The 19,721-nt window shown below is 43.7% G+C and overlaps 1 protein-coding gene across 1 annotated transcript in view; it reads right to left on the bottom strand.

The window, feature by feature from the left end:
* Positions 1 to 19,721, bottom strand: part of LOC134215691 (uncharacterized) — a 350,826-nt gene that overhangs the window by 184,664 nt on the left and 146,441 nt on the right. The window contains exon 3 of the mRNA XM_062694820.1: positions 11,064 to 11,452. Within this exon, the coding sequence (XP_062550804.1) occupies positions 11,064 to 11,452 (389 nt within the window). The remainder of the gene's footprint in view (positions 1 to 11,063; positions 11,453 to 19,721) is intronic.

The raw sequence follows: 19,721 nt of genomic DNA on the forward strand, positions 1-19,721 counted from the left end.
GATTTTTCACTAAACCTCCACCATTTGGAATAAATTTTCAGCATCATTTCAGGGTGTAACTATAATGTGCACTCATAACGATTAATGAGGGGTCGGGGCTAATAGAATGAATCTATGACAAAAGGTCGAAAGGACAATAGGTCGAAAGACAAAAGGTCGAAAAGACAAAAGGTCGAAAGGACAAAATGTCGAAAAGACAAAACTTCGAAAGGGACAGAAGGTCGAAAGGACGAAAGGTCGAAAGGCACAGAAGGTCGAACGGGACAAAAGATCGAACGGGACAAAAGGTCGAAAAGGACAAAAGGTCGAAAGGGACAAAAAGTCGATCAAGAACAAGTTGATAACACGTTGGGTGTATTCCAAAAGAATTTATGAAATGCATTTAACTTCAAGCAGAAATAACACATTCATCACATCAATCAAAGTTAAAGAATGAGCAATTCTCAAAGAAGGAGTAATTACTATGAAACAATATTATGAATATCTATATAGTTCTGTTAGAGATAAAAAAGATTGTTGATTTAGGAAATGAATGAAACTTGTATTGCGCGAGACAGAGCTGCCCTATACAGTTGGCAAAAAAGTTGCTCTTTTGTTTTAAACTATTTTGAGCAATTAAATAAAATTCATTCAATGAGTGCAGATAATAGATGAATATCTAGGTTTTCTGAATGTCACTTCGATCCGTCAAAATAGTGCACTCCGCTGCCATGCAGGGGCACGCATTGAAAATACACCGGCTTTCGACCTTTTGTCCTTTTCGACCATTTGTCCCATCGACCTTTTGTCTTTCGACGTTTTATCTTTCGACCTGTTGTCCTTTCGACCTCTTGTCTTTCGACCTTTTGTCCCTAGCCCAATAGAATTGCTTCATTAGATATAAGAAAGCTACTTTCCGGCGCGCGCGAGCCATTTTGATCGGGATTCAACGGGCCGTTCGGAGAATGTTATTTGCCACTGCCTTGCAAGCGGGAGAAAAGGCAACAACAAAAATAAATAAAAGATTAAAAAAAACAGGTTTTACATAAAACAAATCAACAGCAAGTCACGTTACATTTTTTAGCGAAGAGTCCTAGTTGGAAAACGCATTTATAAGTGATTTTTTTTTTGTTTCGCACTTTTTTCTCAAGCAATTTTGTCAAAAATCTAAAAACCAAATATACAAGAAAAGCAAAGCATTTTTCACGCTAATCACGCCATAATCTAACACATGATATTCAAAAAAAAATAATTACCAATGGAAAAAAGTATATCATTGTAATCTTTTTTCAACGAATTATAACTGATAATCCTTCTTCTACAATCATCCATCCATCAAATTTTAAGTCATATTATTCTTTCCGTCTCCGAATACTTAAGAGTTTAAGAGATTAGGTCGCAGGAATTTTCATTATTATTTAGAGTGTATATCACGGAGGCAACTTCAGAATCATTTTCAAAATTTTATTTTGAATCCTCTGAAGTGCCTTCTTTCTGGCATTGCAGCAACTAGTCCATATTGGCACAGCATACAACATGGCAGGTCTAAAAATTTGTTTGTAAATCAAAAGTTTGTTCTTAAGACAACCACCACCTTAAGACACTTAATATATTTGTAACATTTGGCTTGAAGGCCTTCAATGTGATTTTTTAAAGTTAATTTTTAATCTAGCAGAAGTCCTAAATATTTAGCTTCGCTAGACCAAATAATTGGAACCCCATTCATAGTGACAATATGTCTGCTAGAAGGTTTCAAATAAGAAGCTCTCGGCTTATGTGGGAAAATTATAAGCTGAGTTTTGGAAGCATTCGGGGAAATTTTCCATTTTCGCAAGTAAGTGGAGAAAATATCCAAACTTTTTTGCAATCTACTACAAATGACACGAAGGCTTCGCCCTTTGGCTGAAAGAACCGTGTCATCTGCAAACAAAGATTTTTGACACAATGGAGGTAAATCAGGTAAGTCAGAAGTAAAAATGTTATACAATATGGGCCCCAGTATGCTGCCTTGGGGAACACCAGCTCTTACAGGTAATCTATCAGATTTAGAATTCTGATATTTTACCTGCAGTGAGCGATCTGATAAATAATTTTGGATCAGTTTAATAATGCACAGAGGAAAATTAAAATTCATCAATTTTACAATCAAACCTTCATGCCATAAATAAATACATAAATAAATAAATAAACACTGTCAAATGCTTTCTCTATATCAAGAAGAGCAACTCCAGTCGAATATCCTTCAGATTTGTTGAGCCGAATTAAATTCGTTACTCTTAGTAACTGATGAGTGGTTGAATGCCCATGGCGAAAACCAAATTGCTCATCAGCAAAAATAGAATTGTCATTAATATGAACCATCATTCTATTTGAAATATTATTTTCAAACAGTTACATATTGAAGAAAGCAAACTGATTGGGCGATAACTAGAAGCCTCAGCTGGATTTTGTCCGGCTTCAAAATTAGAACAACTTTGGTGTTTTTTCCATTTATCTGGAAAGTATGCCAATTGAAAACATTTGTTAAATAAATTAACCAAAAAGGATAAAGAGCTCTCAGGAAGTTTTTTGATAAATATGTAGAAAATACCATCATCACCCGGGGCTTTCATATTTTTAAATTTTCTAGTAATAGATCTCACTTCATCCAAATTAGTTCCCAACGAAGGGTCAAAAACATTATCTTGGTTGAGAATGTCTGCGAAGCTCCGTGTAACCTGATCCTCAATTGGACTAGTGAGACCTAGACTAAAATTATGGGCACTCTCGAACTGCTGAGCAAGTTTTTGAGCCTTTTCGCCATTTGTTAATAAAATTTTATTTCCCTCTTTAAGCGCTGGAATTGGCTTCGCCAGGCATAGGTGCATTGACGCTGTAGCCCACCATGTATCAGACTAACATCAAATTTTGCTATTTTGTAATTCATATATTAATGGTAAAATTTGTTATTCTTTTGCTATTCTTTTCTACCCGGGTATCAACTCCTTTCGCCTTATACCGGGCAGATGCATCCATTTAAAGAAGGCGTTACTCCTCCCTCCGCCTTATACCGGGAAGACGCCTTCTTTTAAAGAAGGCATTATTAATTCCTTTCGCCTGATACCGGGCAGACGCATTCAATCAAAGTAATCATTATATTTTCCCTTTGCTTTATGACGGGTAGATGCGTTAATTCATAGAAGGGACTACCTCCTTTCCTTTCTTCATACCTAGCAAATGTGTCCATTAGGGTGGTTCAAAATATCGATTTTGCTCCACAGAACTCATCTGATTCTTTATCATGTTCTGAGTGTCCTCTGAAAATTTGAACTCATTTGGATTAAAACTGATTTAGCACAAGCCGTTTCAAGTTAGCATGCAAATTAGTATGGGGAAATTTATTTTTTAATTATATTGATAATGACGCTTCCCCATGAGCGCAGGTTAAAAGAAAACCTACATAGCTAAAAGGAATACTCAAGAGCTTTCACCCAACGAAAACCGCATATTGATTCATCGCCCCAATAAGGCCGATACAAATATTTAACATCCATTTGGTCTCCCCCCCCGCCCTCGGAATTTTTTCGCCAAAAAATAAGATTTTGAGGGGGCAATAAAATAAAATTCGGAACATTCTTTAACAAATCCGAGGAGTTTTTTGATATTTTTCATTTTAATATTTATTTTTTATTATCCCCCCCCCCCTCGACCTTTCGGAGACCAGTAGGACAAAAAGTTAATTAAATATTTGTAATAGCCTAATCAGTAATCGATTTTAATACAGGCTCCAATTCTTTAGTCATGATCTTTAAACTTCTTTGAGGGCATCACTGAAACATGCAGTGCAACATAGTAGCCTGAATTTGTGTGTGCTATATTTCGCGCCACGATCAGCAATGTTGCCTATTGAGTTACGCAATTAGCTACAGAAAACTACGGTATAGATTGTAACGATTATGTACGTGAAAAGTTAATTTGGTGCATTTTAATTTCGGGTCAAATTTTGTCCCTTTTGACACACTGTGAATTGTGCATAGAAATTTAATACACACGCGCGATCAAGCTATATCACACATAGGGAAGCAAATGATTCGTACCTAGCCCAACTATAAAAGGGGCTGCGCTACACGAAACTGGTGTCAGTTTTGATCAGTCGATGGGCCAAAATCGACTATAAATAAACATCCCGGGACAACAGCAAGCCTTGGCTTGGAGGATCAGCCGTCACCGCCGGGATGGCAACAAGCATCGTGCCGTTGGATGATGCGACAGGCAGTCGACGCAGGCCGTAGGTAGTATGCCTACCCATCGCTGGTGCCGTGTGGACTCGTCATCGAGTGAACAAGGCAGAGTAGACGTGAAGTTCGACAGCGGTTCCGCAACAGTTGGACACCCACCACCCACCAGGTTGGATATGTGGTTTTGACCGCAACCAAAACCAAAGAGTTATTAAATAATTTTCCAACAATGTGGTGTGGCGACGTTCTTCAAGTCATCTGCTGTCCTGCACTGGTCTTTTGCAAGCAAATGTCATCGAGAACCGACGTAAGTGATGACGTTCAGAAGACCCAACATCCAAAGTGATATTGTGTCATTACTACTCTGCAGCGTGGAGCGGTCGGTTCTTGGAGGTGTGATGAAGTTTCGATTACGACAAGCAACCAGTAGCGTGAGTACTGCTGCCCTTCGGGGTGAAGAAATGTGCACATGAAGAAAGAATTAGTGGAAATTTGAAGCGAATTGGCCAATCGAAATTAGCATGTAACTAAGTGAAATAGTTTGATCCGCTTAATAAATTTTGATGTTTTTTCGCGATGTTTTGTTAAAGTTAAATTTGCTGTGTGTTTTTTTTGTTTATTGTTTTATAAAAAACGTGAACCGAACAAATTCGCGAGAACGGTTTTCGGACCACGACGTGGCCGACTAGCTAGCGGGCAACGAAATGAAATTTGGCAATCCTCTTTTAGGATTGGCGCTTAAGCCAGATTTTTAAGGCGTTTTTGTTCGGGATCATTTTATGTTGTTGTTTGTTTTAAATCCACCGAATAAAACCGTTACAAGATTTAATTCGATTACTAATTATTAAAACGATTAATTAAGATGCGGTTTTCGCTGAGTGAAAGCTCTTGAGTATTCCTTTTAGCTATGTAGGTTTTCTTTTAACTTGCGTCTAATTGGGAAGCGTCAAAAATAAATTTCCCCCTACTAACTTGCATGCAAACTTGAAACGGCTTATGCTAAATCAGTTTTAATCCAAATTAGCTCAAATTTTCAGAGGCTACTCAGAACGTGATAAGGAGTCAGATGAGCGCTGCACGAAAACGGATTTCCGGATAAACTGATACGGTTGATCAAGGCGACGATGGATCGGGTGATGTGCGTAGTTCGAGTTTCAGGGGCATTCTCGAGTCCCTTCGAAACGCGTAGAGGGTTACGGCAAGGTGACGGTCTTTCGTGTCTGCTATTCAACATCGCTTTGGAGGGAGTAATATGAAGGGCAGGGATTGACACGAGTGGTACGATTTTCACGAAGTCCGTCCAGTTATTTGGTTTCGCCGACGACATTGATATCATGGCACGTAACTTTGAGAGGATGGAGGAAGCCTACATCAGACTGAAAAGCAAAGCTAAACGGATTGGACTAGTCATCAACACGTCGAATACGAAGTACATGATAGGAAGAGGCTCAAGAGAGGTCAATGTAAGCCACCCACCACGAGTTTCTATCGGTGGTGACGAAATCGAGGTGGTTGAAGAATTCGTGTAGTTGGGCTCACTGGTGACCGCCGATAACGATACCAGCAGAGAAATTCGAAGGCGCATAGTGGCTGGAAATCGTACGTACTTTGGACTCCGTAAGACGCTCCGATCGAATAGAGTTCACCGCCGTACCAAACTGACTATCTACAAAACGCTTATTAGACCGGTAGTTCTCTACGGACACGAGACCTGGACGATGCTCGTGGAGGACCAACGCGCACTGGGAGTTTTTGAAAGGAAAGTGTTGCGTACCATCTATGGTGGGGTGCAGATGGCGGATGGTACGTGGAGGAGGCGAATGAACCACGAGTTGCGGTGGGCCGGGCACGTAGCCAGAATGTCGGACAGTAATCCGGTGAAAATGGTTCTCGACAACGATCCGACGGGAACAAGAAGGCGAGGTGCACAGCGGGCAAGGTGGATCGATCAGGTGGAGGACGATTGGCGGACCCTCCGCAGACTGCGTGGTTGGCGAAGTGCAGCCATGGACCGAGCTGAATGGAGAAGTCTTTTATGTGCAGCACAGGCCACTCCGGCCTTAGTCTGATAATAAATAAATGAGCGCTGAGGAGCAATATCGATTTTTTGAACCACCCTAGTCCATTTCTAGAAAGCATTGTTCCCTCACTTTGCGGTGTAACGGATGCGGTCATTCAAAGAAAGCTCGCTTATCTTTTCAAAAGGACCTAAGTAACATTTTTTCATGAATTAATTTGAAAAGCGCAATCAACAGAATAACCTGAAAGCTTTTGATTGCAGTACTCAAATTAATTCATGAAAAAAATGTTACTTAGGTTCTTTTGAAAAGTTAAGCGAGAAAGCATTAACTTCTTTCATTGCTTTAAATAACAATCCAAAAGAATTTAGACCGGATTGCATGTAATTAATCTGAAATCAGTTAATATTTCAATGATAACTATTCTAACTGAATTCCGCCAAATGGCATTCCGCGGAATGATTTTCGGTGAAAAGGTACATTCCGCGAAATGTTTCTCGGAGAGTTAATACATTCCGCGGAACATCGTACCGCAAAAAAATCCGCGAAATATAGGAAGGGCTGTTTGGTTTGGCCGAATACCGTTCAGCCGAAAGCCATTTGGCCGAAGGCCACTAGGCCGAAAGTTGTTTGGCCGAATATTCCCTTTGACCGAAAGGGTTATTTGACCGAAAGAGTCGTTTGGTCGAAATGATCAATTGGTCGAAAGGGTCAATTGGTCGAAAGGGTCAATTGGCCGAAAAGGTCAATTGGGCGAAAGGATCAATTTGTTGTAAGGGTCATTTGGCCGAAAGGGTCATTTGGTCGAAAGAGTCATTTGGCTGAAAGGGTCATTAGGCCGTAAAATTTATTTGGCCGAAAGGGTCATTTGGCCGAATAGTACATTTGGCCGTCATTTGGTCATTTTTTCGAATATGTGATTTGCCCGAAAAGGTACGTCTTACTTCTCACTACTTATTTCAAACTTCTCATTGTGGAAAGTGAGACGTGTCTCTACTTACTTCTCACTTCTTATTTTTCACAGTGAGGATTAAGAAATTCAGATTAATATGTGAGACGTCTCCATCCTCACTCCTCATTTCTCACTTCTCACTGTAAAAAGTGAGAAGCGCGAAGAAATTAGGAGTGAGAAGTAAGACGTCGTTTGGCCGAAACCCATTTGGCCGAATGCCACTAGGCCGAACAAACCGTTAGGCGGAAACCCATCTGGCCGAATAGGTTATTTGGCCGAAAGGGTCATTCGGTTTTAAGGGTCATTTGGCCAAGTAGGATATTTTGGCGAATAGGACATTTGGCCGAATTGATCATTTGGTTGAATAGGACATTTGGCCTAAAAGAATATTTGAGAGAATAGGACATTTGACTGAATAGGACATTTGGCCGAATATGACAATTGGCAAAATAGGACAATTGGCAGAATTGAGATCATTTGAAAAGTGAGAAATGAGGAGTGAGTAGCTGGCTTTAGCTGGCCGAGGCCAATAGTATGCGGGGGCCCAAAATGAACGAAAATGTTTGGTTTTGATACAAAAGGTTTTGTGGGGGCCGGCGGCCATGGCCTTCCGGGCCACCCTAAATCCAGCCCTTCTCACAGGTATGTAGAATATCATTAATATTTAGTCATAAGGAATTTATCACAAGGTCCCACCATATGAAGACCCATATGCACGTATGCTTTTATAGCAGCACACATGTCCCTCATAGGTTCATTTTCATTTTTTTTTTTTCATTTATTTAGTCTACATCTAAACAGATAACACTGAATCAACAATTTGACGCCACAATACACGGTTCGAGGCCGCATCTCTCCATCCTCGGATACGCCCCACGCTCGCCAAGTCGTTTTGCACCTGGTCTGCCCATCTCGCTCGCTGCGATCCACGTCGTGTCGTCCCTGCCGGATCGGAAGCGAACACCATCTTTGCAGGGTTGCTGTCCGGCATTCTTGCAACATGCCCTGCCCATCGTACCCCTCCGGCTTTAGCTACCTTCTGGATACTGGGTTCGCCGTAGAGCTGGGCGAGCTCATGGTTCATTCTTCTTGCACACCGCCAAAGATGGTCCTAAGCACCCGTCTCTCGAATACTTCGAGTGCTTGCAAGTCCTCCTCGATCATTGTCCATGTTTCATGTCCGTAGAGTACTACCGGTCTTATTAACGTCTTGTACAGGACACATTTGGTGCGGTGGCGAATCTTTTTTGAACGCAGTTTCTTCTGGAGCCCGTAGTAGGCCCAACTTCTACAGATGATGACTGACATTGTTATCAGCCGTTAGCAAGGATCCGAGGTAGACGAATTCCTCGACCACCTCGAAGGTATCCCCGTCTATCGTAACACTGCTTCCCAGGCGGGCCCTGTCACGCTCGGTTTTGCCCACAAGTATGTACTTTGTTGCTTCACGTTTCAGGCGGGTGTACAGTTCTGCCACCTTTGCAAATGTTCGGCCGACAATGTCCATGTCATCCGCGAAACAAATAAATTGATTGGATCTGTTGAAAATCGTAACCCGGCTGTTACACCCGGCTCTCCGCATGACACCTTCTAGCGCAATGTTGAACAACAGGCACGAAAGTCCATCACCTTGTCTTAGTCCCCGGCGCGATTCGAACGAACTGGAGTGTTCGCCCGAAATCTTCACACAGTTTTGCACACCATCCACCGTTGCTTTGGTCAGTCTGGTAAGCTTCCCAGGGAAGCTGTTCTCGTCCATAATTTTCCATAGCTCTACGCGGTCTATACTGTCGTATGCCGCCTTGAAATCAACGAACAGATGATGCGTTGGGACCTGGTATTCACGGCATTTTTTAAGGATTTGCCGTACAGTACAGATCTGGTACGTTGTCGAGCGGCCGTCAGCGAAGCCGGCTTGATAACTTCCCACGAACTCATTCACTAATGGTGACAGACAACGGAAGATGATCTGGGATATCACTTTGTAGACGGCATTAAGGATGGTGATCGCTCGAAACTCATAGGTTACTGCAACTAATATGTGACCAGATTTAGTCGCAATCAAGTTGCTGCAAGACTAAACCTTTAAAAGTACTTCCTTCTTTCTTCGCTCTTCTTCCTTCTTCGTTTTGCTTGAACTTTTTTCCTTTTTTATTTCTTCTTTCTTCTTTCTTTATCCTCCTTCCTGTGTCCTTCTTTTGTCCTTTTCGATCTTTTGTCCGTTCGACATTCTGTACCTTTCAGCTATTTGTCCTTTCGTCTTTCTTCTTCCTTCTTCCCTCTTCCTTATTTTCTCTTCCTGCTTCCTGCTTCCTTTTCTGTCTTCCATCTTCGGTCTCTCTTCGTCCTTCTTCCTTCTTTTTGACTGTCCTTCCTTCTTTTTTCCTTTTCGATCTCTTGTCCGTTCGGCTTTCTGAACCTTTCAACTTTTTGTCCTTTCGATTGCGGTAATGGGATAGGTTGGCATAACTCGAAACTATTTGAGAAATCGAACATGTGGACATCAAACAGAAAAACGATGCGCAACTGCAAATGGTGGAAATCGGTGACCATAAATAAAGCACTAATTGAACGCATCATTAAGAACGAACACATGTTTAATCTACGTAAATTAAGCATTATAGATAGAACTTACAAAACAAACAATTTTGGCAATACGTCATATTGCCAACACTACCAATATACAGCTATATAATCGTAGAACGCGAACCACAAGCGCAATGTTCTCCTTGCAGAATCACCAGACGAGTTAGATCATAAATGAAGCTTAGATTATTGAGATTTGAACATAATTCTACCAGCACTAATGGCCGATGGCATTATTATTTTCATTTGAATGCTTATATCACTGGTAATTTAACATTGAGAATGTTTGACATTTCTCAGTCTTCCATTCAGTTGATTTATTTAATTGATTCTGATCAATCACGGAGTAGCAGTTATAGAAATGTGTAAACAGTCCAAGCTAATAGCTCCTACGATTTTCTATGCAGATTGTGAATTGCTTTAATATCCGTTAATCAAAACCGACACGAAGTATCATGTCCATGGAACAAACGACCTTAATTGAACAAAATGTTGTCCGCTTTTTTCAGCATAGATTTCAAGTATCCTATTGCCATGATATTAATGCCCACATATTTGTTCCGATTATGGGTAAATTCCCTATTCTCTTGAGATACCAATTTACATGTACAGGTATTCATTATTTTCCATCATACCGGGATTCCATAGTTCACAATGCAACGAAGTACATTTTGCCCAACCTTCCAATCCCATCCGCCATGCCGCGCTGGTTCGAGCCGACAACAACGATGAAGAGCACAATATAGAAGCAGTTTCGTTCTAGAAGAGAAAACACTTCACTAGAATTCCATTAGCATTAGCTCTTGTGCGCTGTGTTCCGTCACTCTATGCCATATGTTCTCAAAATGCAGCTAGCGACCCGTTAAAAGAGTCCTGGCTATTCTTCGATATGGTTGAGAATTTATTACATGAATTTCCTTTGTGATAGACGCAATGTTTCAAACCTCAGCTGCAAAATAGTTCAACCACTTTAAATAAGAAGCTACTACATATAGTGATAACATGTGTGATAGTTAAGGTGACCGTGAATAGTAATATTTTTATCTTCTTGAAGGAATAGCATTTTGATAAATTTTAGATCCGATGGCTGGACCAATATACATAAAGAACATCGCTTGGTAACAGATGTTAAATAATACGGTCCATCAACTAATATTATGCATTAAAAAATTCATCAAAGGTGAAAATTGTACAATCCAGGAAATTGGAAACCTCTATAACATGCTTCAGAAAGCTCCAAACTATGTTGGCACTAACAAAAGATCCCCAAACATACACACGTACACATGAACATTCTTCCCTGCAACTTACCTCTTTCTGATGCGAACCGCTCATTGCGCTCGGTCCAAACACCGAACCTGCTTCCGCCGAATGCTGCCGCTGCTGTTGGTTGTCGTTCGCCATCGATTCCGGTCCAATCGCCCGGAGCAGAAATAAAAATTTCAGTACTTGCTTCCAAGCGTCCCGTTGCCGGGCGACGTCCTGAGCATCGTTGCTAAACTTTTGGCGCCCAAATCGTTGCACCAGTTCCGCCACACGTTTGACCACCGCCGTCGAGCGACGCCACTGTTCATCATACGGAGCCACCGGCGTCGTTCCACCACCGACGCCACCAAAGTAAAGCTCCAAGGAAAGAGACTGAAGTGGTCTCAAAAGCTGCTCGTCGATGCTATCGCCACTTGGTTTGCCCAGTTTGCGACCTGTTTTTCCGAGCGGAGCAAAGATAGAACAGGAAAAAAAGAGTAAATTTACGCTTTCGTTATGAACTTACTGTGTTTGATTTAGTATACGCTAAAACGGTAAAAATTTAATGAAACGTAAATTAAGAAGCATAATTATCGCATAATTAAAGCTTTTCCATGGTGCACTGGTGACTAGCAGTTGATTATAAATTTTTCGAAGTTTAATAAGTTTCACCTCAATTGCTTCCAGTCAACTTATTATAATCTGTTACACTATCGGTGATTCTTCTTTATTAAACATTTAAACGAATAGCAATACGCTGGAATTATTGGGAAGAAATAAGATCATTCTTAATGACAATAATTCATCGCCAATGCATTGGATTGCACACAACAGTTCCTATTTTTCGCTCAAACTCAGAAAGAAAGCATTCTTACTAAATTGGGGAAAGCGATCAGTGATACGATGCGAGGTGGGTACATTTCCCGTTGGTGAGGTGGTATGACAAGCTCAGTTTGTAGACAACGGAGGGCAACGCAATCTTTTAAATTCATGCTGCAAGCAATTTCGTTGACAAACTTTGTCATGTGCTCGGGAATAATTTCATCGTCAGGTGGAGTAATATTAGCCATCACATGACCTTAAATCTAATATGGGAAATGTCCACCTCTTAGGTGTGTAGCCCAAGCCCAAGTCCTGGTGTTAGGTGGGACGCTAAACAGCCCTGACACGACGGCCCTCCGACGAAACAGGAGGTTTGCACAGGCCCAGGGAATCAATTTTTCTGAAATGCGCTTGCGAAACAAGCGACAAAAGAGAACCAACGACAAAGCTTTGTTTTTGTCGGAGATAATAATGACAAAAATCCGAAAAATTTTGTCAGCAACAAAAAAGAAGACAATCTTGTTGCTAACTTTTCATCCCGCTATTTTGCATTATTTCTAGAGCAAATTTCGGTTTTAGTTTCTGCTTTTATGGAAATATTCGAGAATCCAACAATGATTATAATATTAGCATCTTATTCTCGGAAATATCAGAGCATGCAAGGCAAATGATTCTTGTTATATTGTTTTCGGGTTCTGATAAAGGTTTATCGCTAGGTGCGTTTGTCAGTAACAAACTCTGTTGACGACAAAGGGTATACACCCAACTTTTTTTTTTACACGGTTGGAATTCTTTAATTTCCCGGCTAACCTGATTTTTCACAGCTTTTTAAATACCACCTGAATTTTCTTTGATTTTTTGTGATTTTTTTCATGGGGTTAACTCATAGTTTCATAAACGCTGAAGTTCGTAATCAACTAAAACCCACCCGTGTAAAAAAAGAATCGGGTGTATTGTTAGGCGTTGCTCGAATATTGATTCCCTGCACAGGCCCAATAAGCCGCCTTTCAAAACAACCATTACGAACGACATAGAAGATAATAAGCATATGCTCCCTTTTCATAAGACGAGTTTGTACAATCGCATTGAATTCCACCACTTAATTGTATCTTGACAGATACGTATTTCGACTTCAACAGTAAGGCCGTCTTCAGTGTCTCGTACTTAACTCGACACTGAAGACGGCCTTACTGTTGAGGTCGAAATACCTATGTGTCAAGATACAATTAAGTGGTGGAATTCAATGGGATTGTACAAACTCGTCTTATGACAAGTGAAGACATTCCACTAAAAAGCTCAAAATAATTTTCTTAACAAAGCATATGCTATTATTATTATTATTTATTCAGACTAAGGCCGAAGTGGCCTGTGCGGTATATAAGAGTCTTCTCCATTCGGCTCGGTCCATGGCTACACGTCGCCAACCTCGCAGTTTACGGAGGGTCCGCAAGTCATCTTCCACCTGATCGATCCACCTTTCCCGCTACGCACCTCGCCTTTTTGTGCCCGTCGGATCGTTGTCGAGAACCATTTTCACCGGGTTACTGTCCAACATTCTGGCTACGTGCCCGGCCCACCGCAGTCATCCGATTTTCGCGGTGTGAACGATGGATGGTTCTCCCAGCAGCTGATGCAACTCGTGGTTCATTCGCCTCCTCCACGTACCGTCCGCCATCTGCACCCCACCATAGATGGTACGCAGCACTTTCCTTTCGAAAACTCCCAGTGCGCATTTGGCCTCCACGAGCATCGTCCAGGTCTCGTGTCCGTAGAGAACTACCGGTCTAATGAGCGTTTTGTAGATTGTCAGTTTGGTACGGCGGCGAACTCTATTCGATCGGAGCGTCTTGCGGAGTCCAAAGTACGTACGATTTCCAGCCACTATGCGTCTCCGAATTTCTCTGCTAGTGTCATTTTTGGCAGTCACAGTTCCAAAGCGATGTTGAATAGCAGACACGAAAGACCATCACCTTGCCGTAACCCTCTGCGGGTTTCGAAGGGACTCGAGAATGCCCCTGAAACTAGAACTACGCACATCACCCGATCCATCGTCGCTTTGATCAACCGTATCAGTTTATCCGGATAACCGTGTTCGTGCATTAGCTGCCATAGCTGGTCCCGATCGATTGTATCATATGCGGCTTTGAAGTCGATGAATAGATGATGCGTGGGCACGTTGTATTCGCGGCACTTCTGCAGTACTTGGCGAATGGCGAACACCTGGTCCGTGGTGGAGCGTTCGCCCATAAAACCCGCCTGGTACTGCCCCACGAACTCCCTTGCAGTTGGTGCTAGTCGACGGCATAAAATTTAGGAGAGTACCTTGTAGGCGGCGTTCAGCAATGTGATTGCGCGGTAGTTGCTACAATCTAGTAACTGTAAATGACGACACTTTTTAATCCTTCATATCCTACGATATCTAACAAAACTGGTTGATCCATATATCACCACCCAGCGGATGTAATCCAAACTAAACAGTTTTTTAGAATAATGGTTTTCATCCTCGAGCAGCTGTGAAGAAAACGGCCACTCTCTAATATCACAGATCCATGGTAATATAATCAAACTGGTGGTCTCACATGCACTATCATTATTCGGGGGCAGCAGGGACTTTGTCCAAGGGCTTGACGACCCCTCCCCATGGCCACTGCGAGTTGAACCGGGACCATCGTCCCTAACCCCTAATCCCAAGGCGTTAAGCGACCCGTGCCGAGGGGATGCATGGCCAGGGGGGTGAAATAATAAGCTAGGCCTTTAACGGAGCCTGTGGGGTACCTCGGCACCCTCCACAGTAATTGTCCCTTACCGCGTCATGCTGGGCTCTGGCGTGGTGGACCTCTTTTCCCGAGCAACTCATGGGACCAAAATGGAAAACCAAGGCAATTCTTCAACTAGTGGTAGTAGTGTAGGCGACAACCCCTTCGCAAGAGGTGGGTTGTTCAGGTCTCCGCCTAAGAGACCAGAGGCAATAGTCGGCAGCTCAGTGCGCAGCGCCAGCGTGGGTCACTTAACCTTCATCTCGGCAAAAAAAAACGCCGGTAGAGGTTATTGACGGCCCATGGCTTGTGGAGGCGATGAACCGCAAACGCTATGGGCTTTCGGCCTTCGAGGTGGCGACGGAACAGCTGGACGCCATCATCGACTTTGCGTCATCGAAGCATAATATCAGTAAGGACCTCAAGAGGAGCTTGCTGAAACTTCGAAAGTCGATGTTGGACGTCAAGCTGGAGAGGGCGGTCGGGACAGCCTAAACCCGTGAAATCCGTGGAGTCGAGGTCTACCCAGACTGAGGCCCAAGGGCCGAAAAGAAGGCCCAGGCGAATGAGGGTAGCAAGAAGTCTAGGGTAGGCGCCAATCGCTCCAGGGGCGATGCCCTAGTCATCAAGACGGACGAGGCTAAGTACTCGGACGTATTAAAGGCTATGAGGAGTGACGTCAAGCTCGGTGAACTCGGCGCCGACGTACGTCGAATAAGACGTACCCGGATGGGCGAGATGATCCTCGAGCTGAAGCGGGGCGTCTCGCAAAAGGGCGCCGCCTACAAGAAGTTGGAGGAGGAAGTCCTAGGCGAGACGGTCAAGGTGAGGGCATGCACGACGGAGGTGAATCTAAGGGTTAAAGACCTGGACGAGATCACAAAAGTCGAAGAACTCGTCACGGCACTGCGGCGACAGTGTGAAGTGGAGACGCCCACCGCAGCCGTTCGGCTACGGAAAGGTCCGGCAGGAACGCAGGTAGCATTGGTTCGGCTATCTGCAGCGGACGCCTCCAAGGTAGTCAAGTTAGGGAGCGTCAAGGTGAGATGGTCGGTGTGCCCTGTGGGCATATACAAGCACCCCGAAGTTTGCTTCAAGTGCCTGGAACCGGGGCACAAGCAATGGGACTGCAAAGGCCCTGACAGAAGCAATCTCTGCCGACGCTGCGGATTAGACAGACATAAGGCACAATGCTGCATGAACCCTCCACAGTGCAGGTAACGCAGCTGGCTTGCTCGGCCTCGCCCGAGTGTTCGGTGTGCGCAGGTTTAGAGAAAACGGCGGAACACGTGTTGTTCGTGTGCCCACGTTTTCGCGCAATGCGTGACCACATGCTTGCCACATGTGGTCTGGACACTACCCCGGACAACCTAGTTCGGAGGATGTGTAAAGATGAAATTGGCTGGAACGCCGTTTTATCGGCTATCGTCCAAATCGTCTCGGTGCTACGCAAAAGGTGGCGCGTGGACTCAAGTATGGCTAGTTCAGGCGCAAATAAGAGGTGGTCCAGGAGATCGGAGTCGGCTTCATGGGTCATACCTGTGGTCATGCCCTGTGGTCGAACTCGATCCTTTTATCGAACAAGTGGCCGCGCGAAGAACAACATGGTATCGTCGCTTTCGCGGCGTCGGTCAACCAGGCGGGTTCCGAGCCCGAGGACGGAAAGGGGTCCTCGTCAAGGCTGGACCCCTCTGTGTGTTGGCGAATAGACCCTATCGCAGAGAGGTTAATTTGGGGTGCACGCGGCATCATCATTCTTGATACCAGTCGTGCAGAGGGAAGCAGGCGCGAAGTCGACCCTTCCCACCTTCCGAGGACATAGGGCGTGGTAAGGCCACCTGGAAAGCCGGCAATGCGCTGGCACGATACCATGGTGTTCTTCTAAAAAAGCGAGTCACGATGTTCGATGCTGCAAGGACACGCAGCTAACCTTGAGGGTGCGTTGTGCACTGGCCCCCTTTGAAGCATTACTGTAGTCTGCCGTGTTGTATAAGCTTAATAATATCCAGTCCTTTATACATCTGGTACAACTCGTGATTTATGCGACGCCCCCAGATACCGTTCTCCTGGCTACCGCCGAGTATTGTTCGAAGCGCATTACGCTCAAACACTCCGAAAGCTCTCCGATCAGCCTCCTTTAACGTCCATGTTTCATGGCCGTATAAAGCCACCGGAAGAATCAGAGTAATATACAGGGCGAGTTTTGTCTTCATTTGCAGACTACGGGACTTAAGCTGGTTACGAAGTTCGTAATAAGCCCTATTTGCAGCTGCAATACGCCTTTTCACCTAGCGGGTAACATCATTATCGCACGTCACTAATGTTCCAATATACACAAATTCTTCTACCACTTCAAATTTTTCAATATCCAAGCACCATTTCACTACCACCGCCACTAATGAATCCACGTTGATTGCCAGCGACCATGTACTTCGTTTTGCTGGTGTTGATCGTGGGCCCAATCCTCGCTGTCTCCCTCTTAAAAGGCACAAAAGCCTCTTCCACGGCACGGCGATCAATCCCGATAATATCGATATCGTCCGCAAATCCCAGGAGCATATGCGATCTAGTGATAATGGTACCGCCTCTTTGCTCACTAGCTCTCCTAATTGCTCCCTCAAGCGCTACATTGAACAGTAGATTTGAGAGTGCATCACCCTGCTTCAATCCATCTAAGGTAACAAATGATGTCGATGTTTCATCTGCAACCCTTACACTTGATTTCAATCAGTCCAACGTTATACGAATCAGCCGTATCAGTTTCGCCGGAAAACCATGTTCTAGCATAATTTGCCATAATTCATTCCGTTTCACTGAATCGTAAGCCGCCTTGAAATCAATGAACAGTTGATGTGTCTGCAAGTTGTACTCCCGGAATTTATCAAGGATTTGGCTCAGGGTAAACATTTGATCCGTCGTTGATCGGCCCTCACGGAAACCTGCTTGGTATTCGCCGATGAAGGACTCTTCAGGCGGTCTCAATCTGTTGAACAGAATACGGGACATAATTTTGTACGCCGAATTTATGAGGGTTATTCCTCGGGAATTTCCCTAGTAGCACAATTCTGACTGATTTTGTTGCAGCAACTCTAATGTGACTAGATTTGGTCGTACATAAGTCACAGAAACTGGACTATGACAAGTGTGCTGCTCGGGAATTTGCGCACTCCAGTCTGTGCCCTTTCTTAAAGAGAGGGCAAATGAGGCCGTCCAACCAGCTAGCAGGCATTTCCTCGTCTTCTCATATTTTCGACATAATATGGTGCAGAGCTTCATAAAGCTGCTCACTGCCATGTTTGAGAAGTTCAGCCGGGCGATACTCCTTCCGCCGACAATCGCTGGATATTGTAACGCATCGTTCGCTGTGATCTTTCATTCGATACAGTTGACAACCGTGATCGTATTTTACTGACAACGAGGTAGTGATCAGAGTCAATGTTTGGATCTCTGAATGTCCGCAACATCGATAACATCCGAAAAATGGCGCCCATCCACCAGAACATGGTCTATCTGGTTGCAAGTTTCACCATTTGGGTGTCTCCAGGTGTGCTTTCGGATGTTCTTTCGTGCAAAGTAGGTGCTACTGATGGCCATCCCTCTGGCAGCAGTGAAATTTACTAGCCGTATCCCGTTGTCATTGGTAGCGGAGTGAAGTCTCTCCCTACCGATAATGGGACGGAAAAAGTTCTCTCAACCGATCTGAGCGTTAGCGTCTCCGATGACTATTTTCACGTCATGCTTTGGGCACTCCCCATAGGCTTTATCAAGACATTCATTAAACGTGTCCTCAACACACAGATTCGTTCGCTAATGGGTTTCCACCGCATCACTCGCTTTATCTGCAAACTACGAAACCAACTCCATGTTCTGCTTTTCCGCTTCCGCTGTGATAGATGTTATATTTGAATGCAATGTTGGTCGTGGGGTCCACGGCTCGGAATTCACGTTCTCCGGATCTAGGCCATCGGACTTCTTGAATAGCGGCCACGTTCACTCCAACCTTCTGCAGTTCACAAACCAGAAGGCTCACTCGTCCAGGTTCATTTAGGGTCCTGAACTTCCAGGTACCAAGTTTCCAATCATAGTCCTTATTTTGTTGCAGGGTCGGTTGCCAAAAATAACGTTTACTTTTCTTTTATCTCCATTTTCGTGCGTTTTGAGAGGCTTCAGCAAGCAACCTTACCGGGGTCGCGTTACCTACATCGCGCTGGTGGGGCTGCCACCTTAAGTATAGATGACGCGATACAGCATTTCGCTAATCATCCGCTGGGTACCAGGCAGACGCTGTTTGAGCCGCACCTCCTGGTGAACATACGCTCGAGACGTACCTTCTCACTCTAGCTGATGTCAGAAGGACAACAGTTCCCAGAATACTACCAGCTAAGTACACAACCCTTAGCTGGCAGTCTTTTGTCATCGGACAACCCGTGGAAGCGTGAGATAGGAACTGGAGCCCCAACCTCCCCTAAAATAACTCGAACGTTACTTCAAAACATTGCATTCCCTCTATATGGTATCCAGTTTCGTATTTTTCCGACCATTGTGCGGTGCTACGATATATTACCATAGTGACCTATACGCCAATACAAGAAGCTCTAGAATTAACTGATAGTTTTAATCATGTAATTTTAAAGCTTTTTTTCTAATTTGAATTTTTACCCTCTACACACCAATAATAGATACATTGTTGAGTAACATACAATCATTATAGATTTAGGCATTTCTTGCTGTCAGTATACTGATGATTTATTTGCACCATCAGATGTCAAAAATTTGTGTACGATTGATCCGCTCTGCAGTTTCTCTTCAGGCAGTTATATTGAGACTGCGTTTTGCATAAATCAACAAACCACCTTGAAAACGGTCAATCCGCTCTATATGAAAACATTGGCTTTGAAGTTGGCGAACGTGCAATCCGTTTGCATACGGGCAATAGGACCCGTTTGTACCGAGAAAGGAAAATTATTTCACGTGCATTACATTGCGATGTTTGCCATCGGACATTGAATCCGTTTGTTTCGGGTCCATATTATTAATTTAAGTGCTTTGCCTCCCAGCATTTAGCAACCGGCTCGTCATATTATCATTAAATATGAACCGACAAAACTACTGGGGAACAAGTTTATCGTCGATGAAGCTACATTGG

The sequence above is a fragment of the Armigeres subalbatus genome, chromosome 2 (genome assembly GCF_024139115.2).
Source record: "Armigeres subalbatus isolate Guangzhou_Male chromosome 2, GZ_Asu_2, whole genome shotgun sequence".
Classification (NCBI taxonomy): domain Eukaryota; kingdom Metazoa; phylum Arthropoda; class Insecta; order Diptera; family Culicidae; genus Armigeres; species Armigeres subalbatus.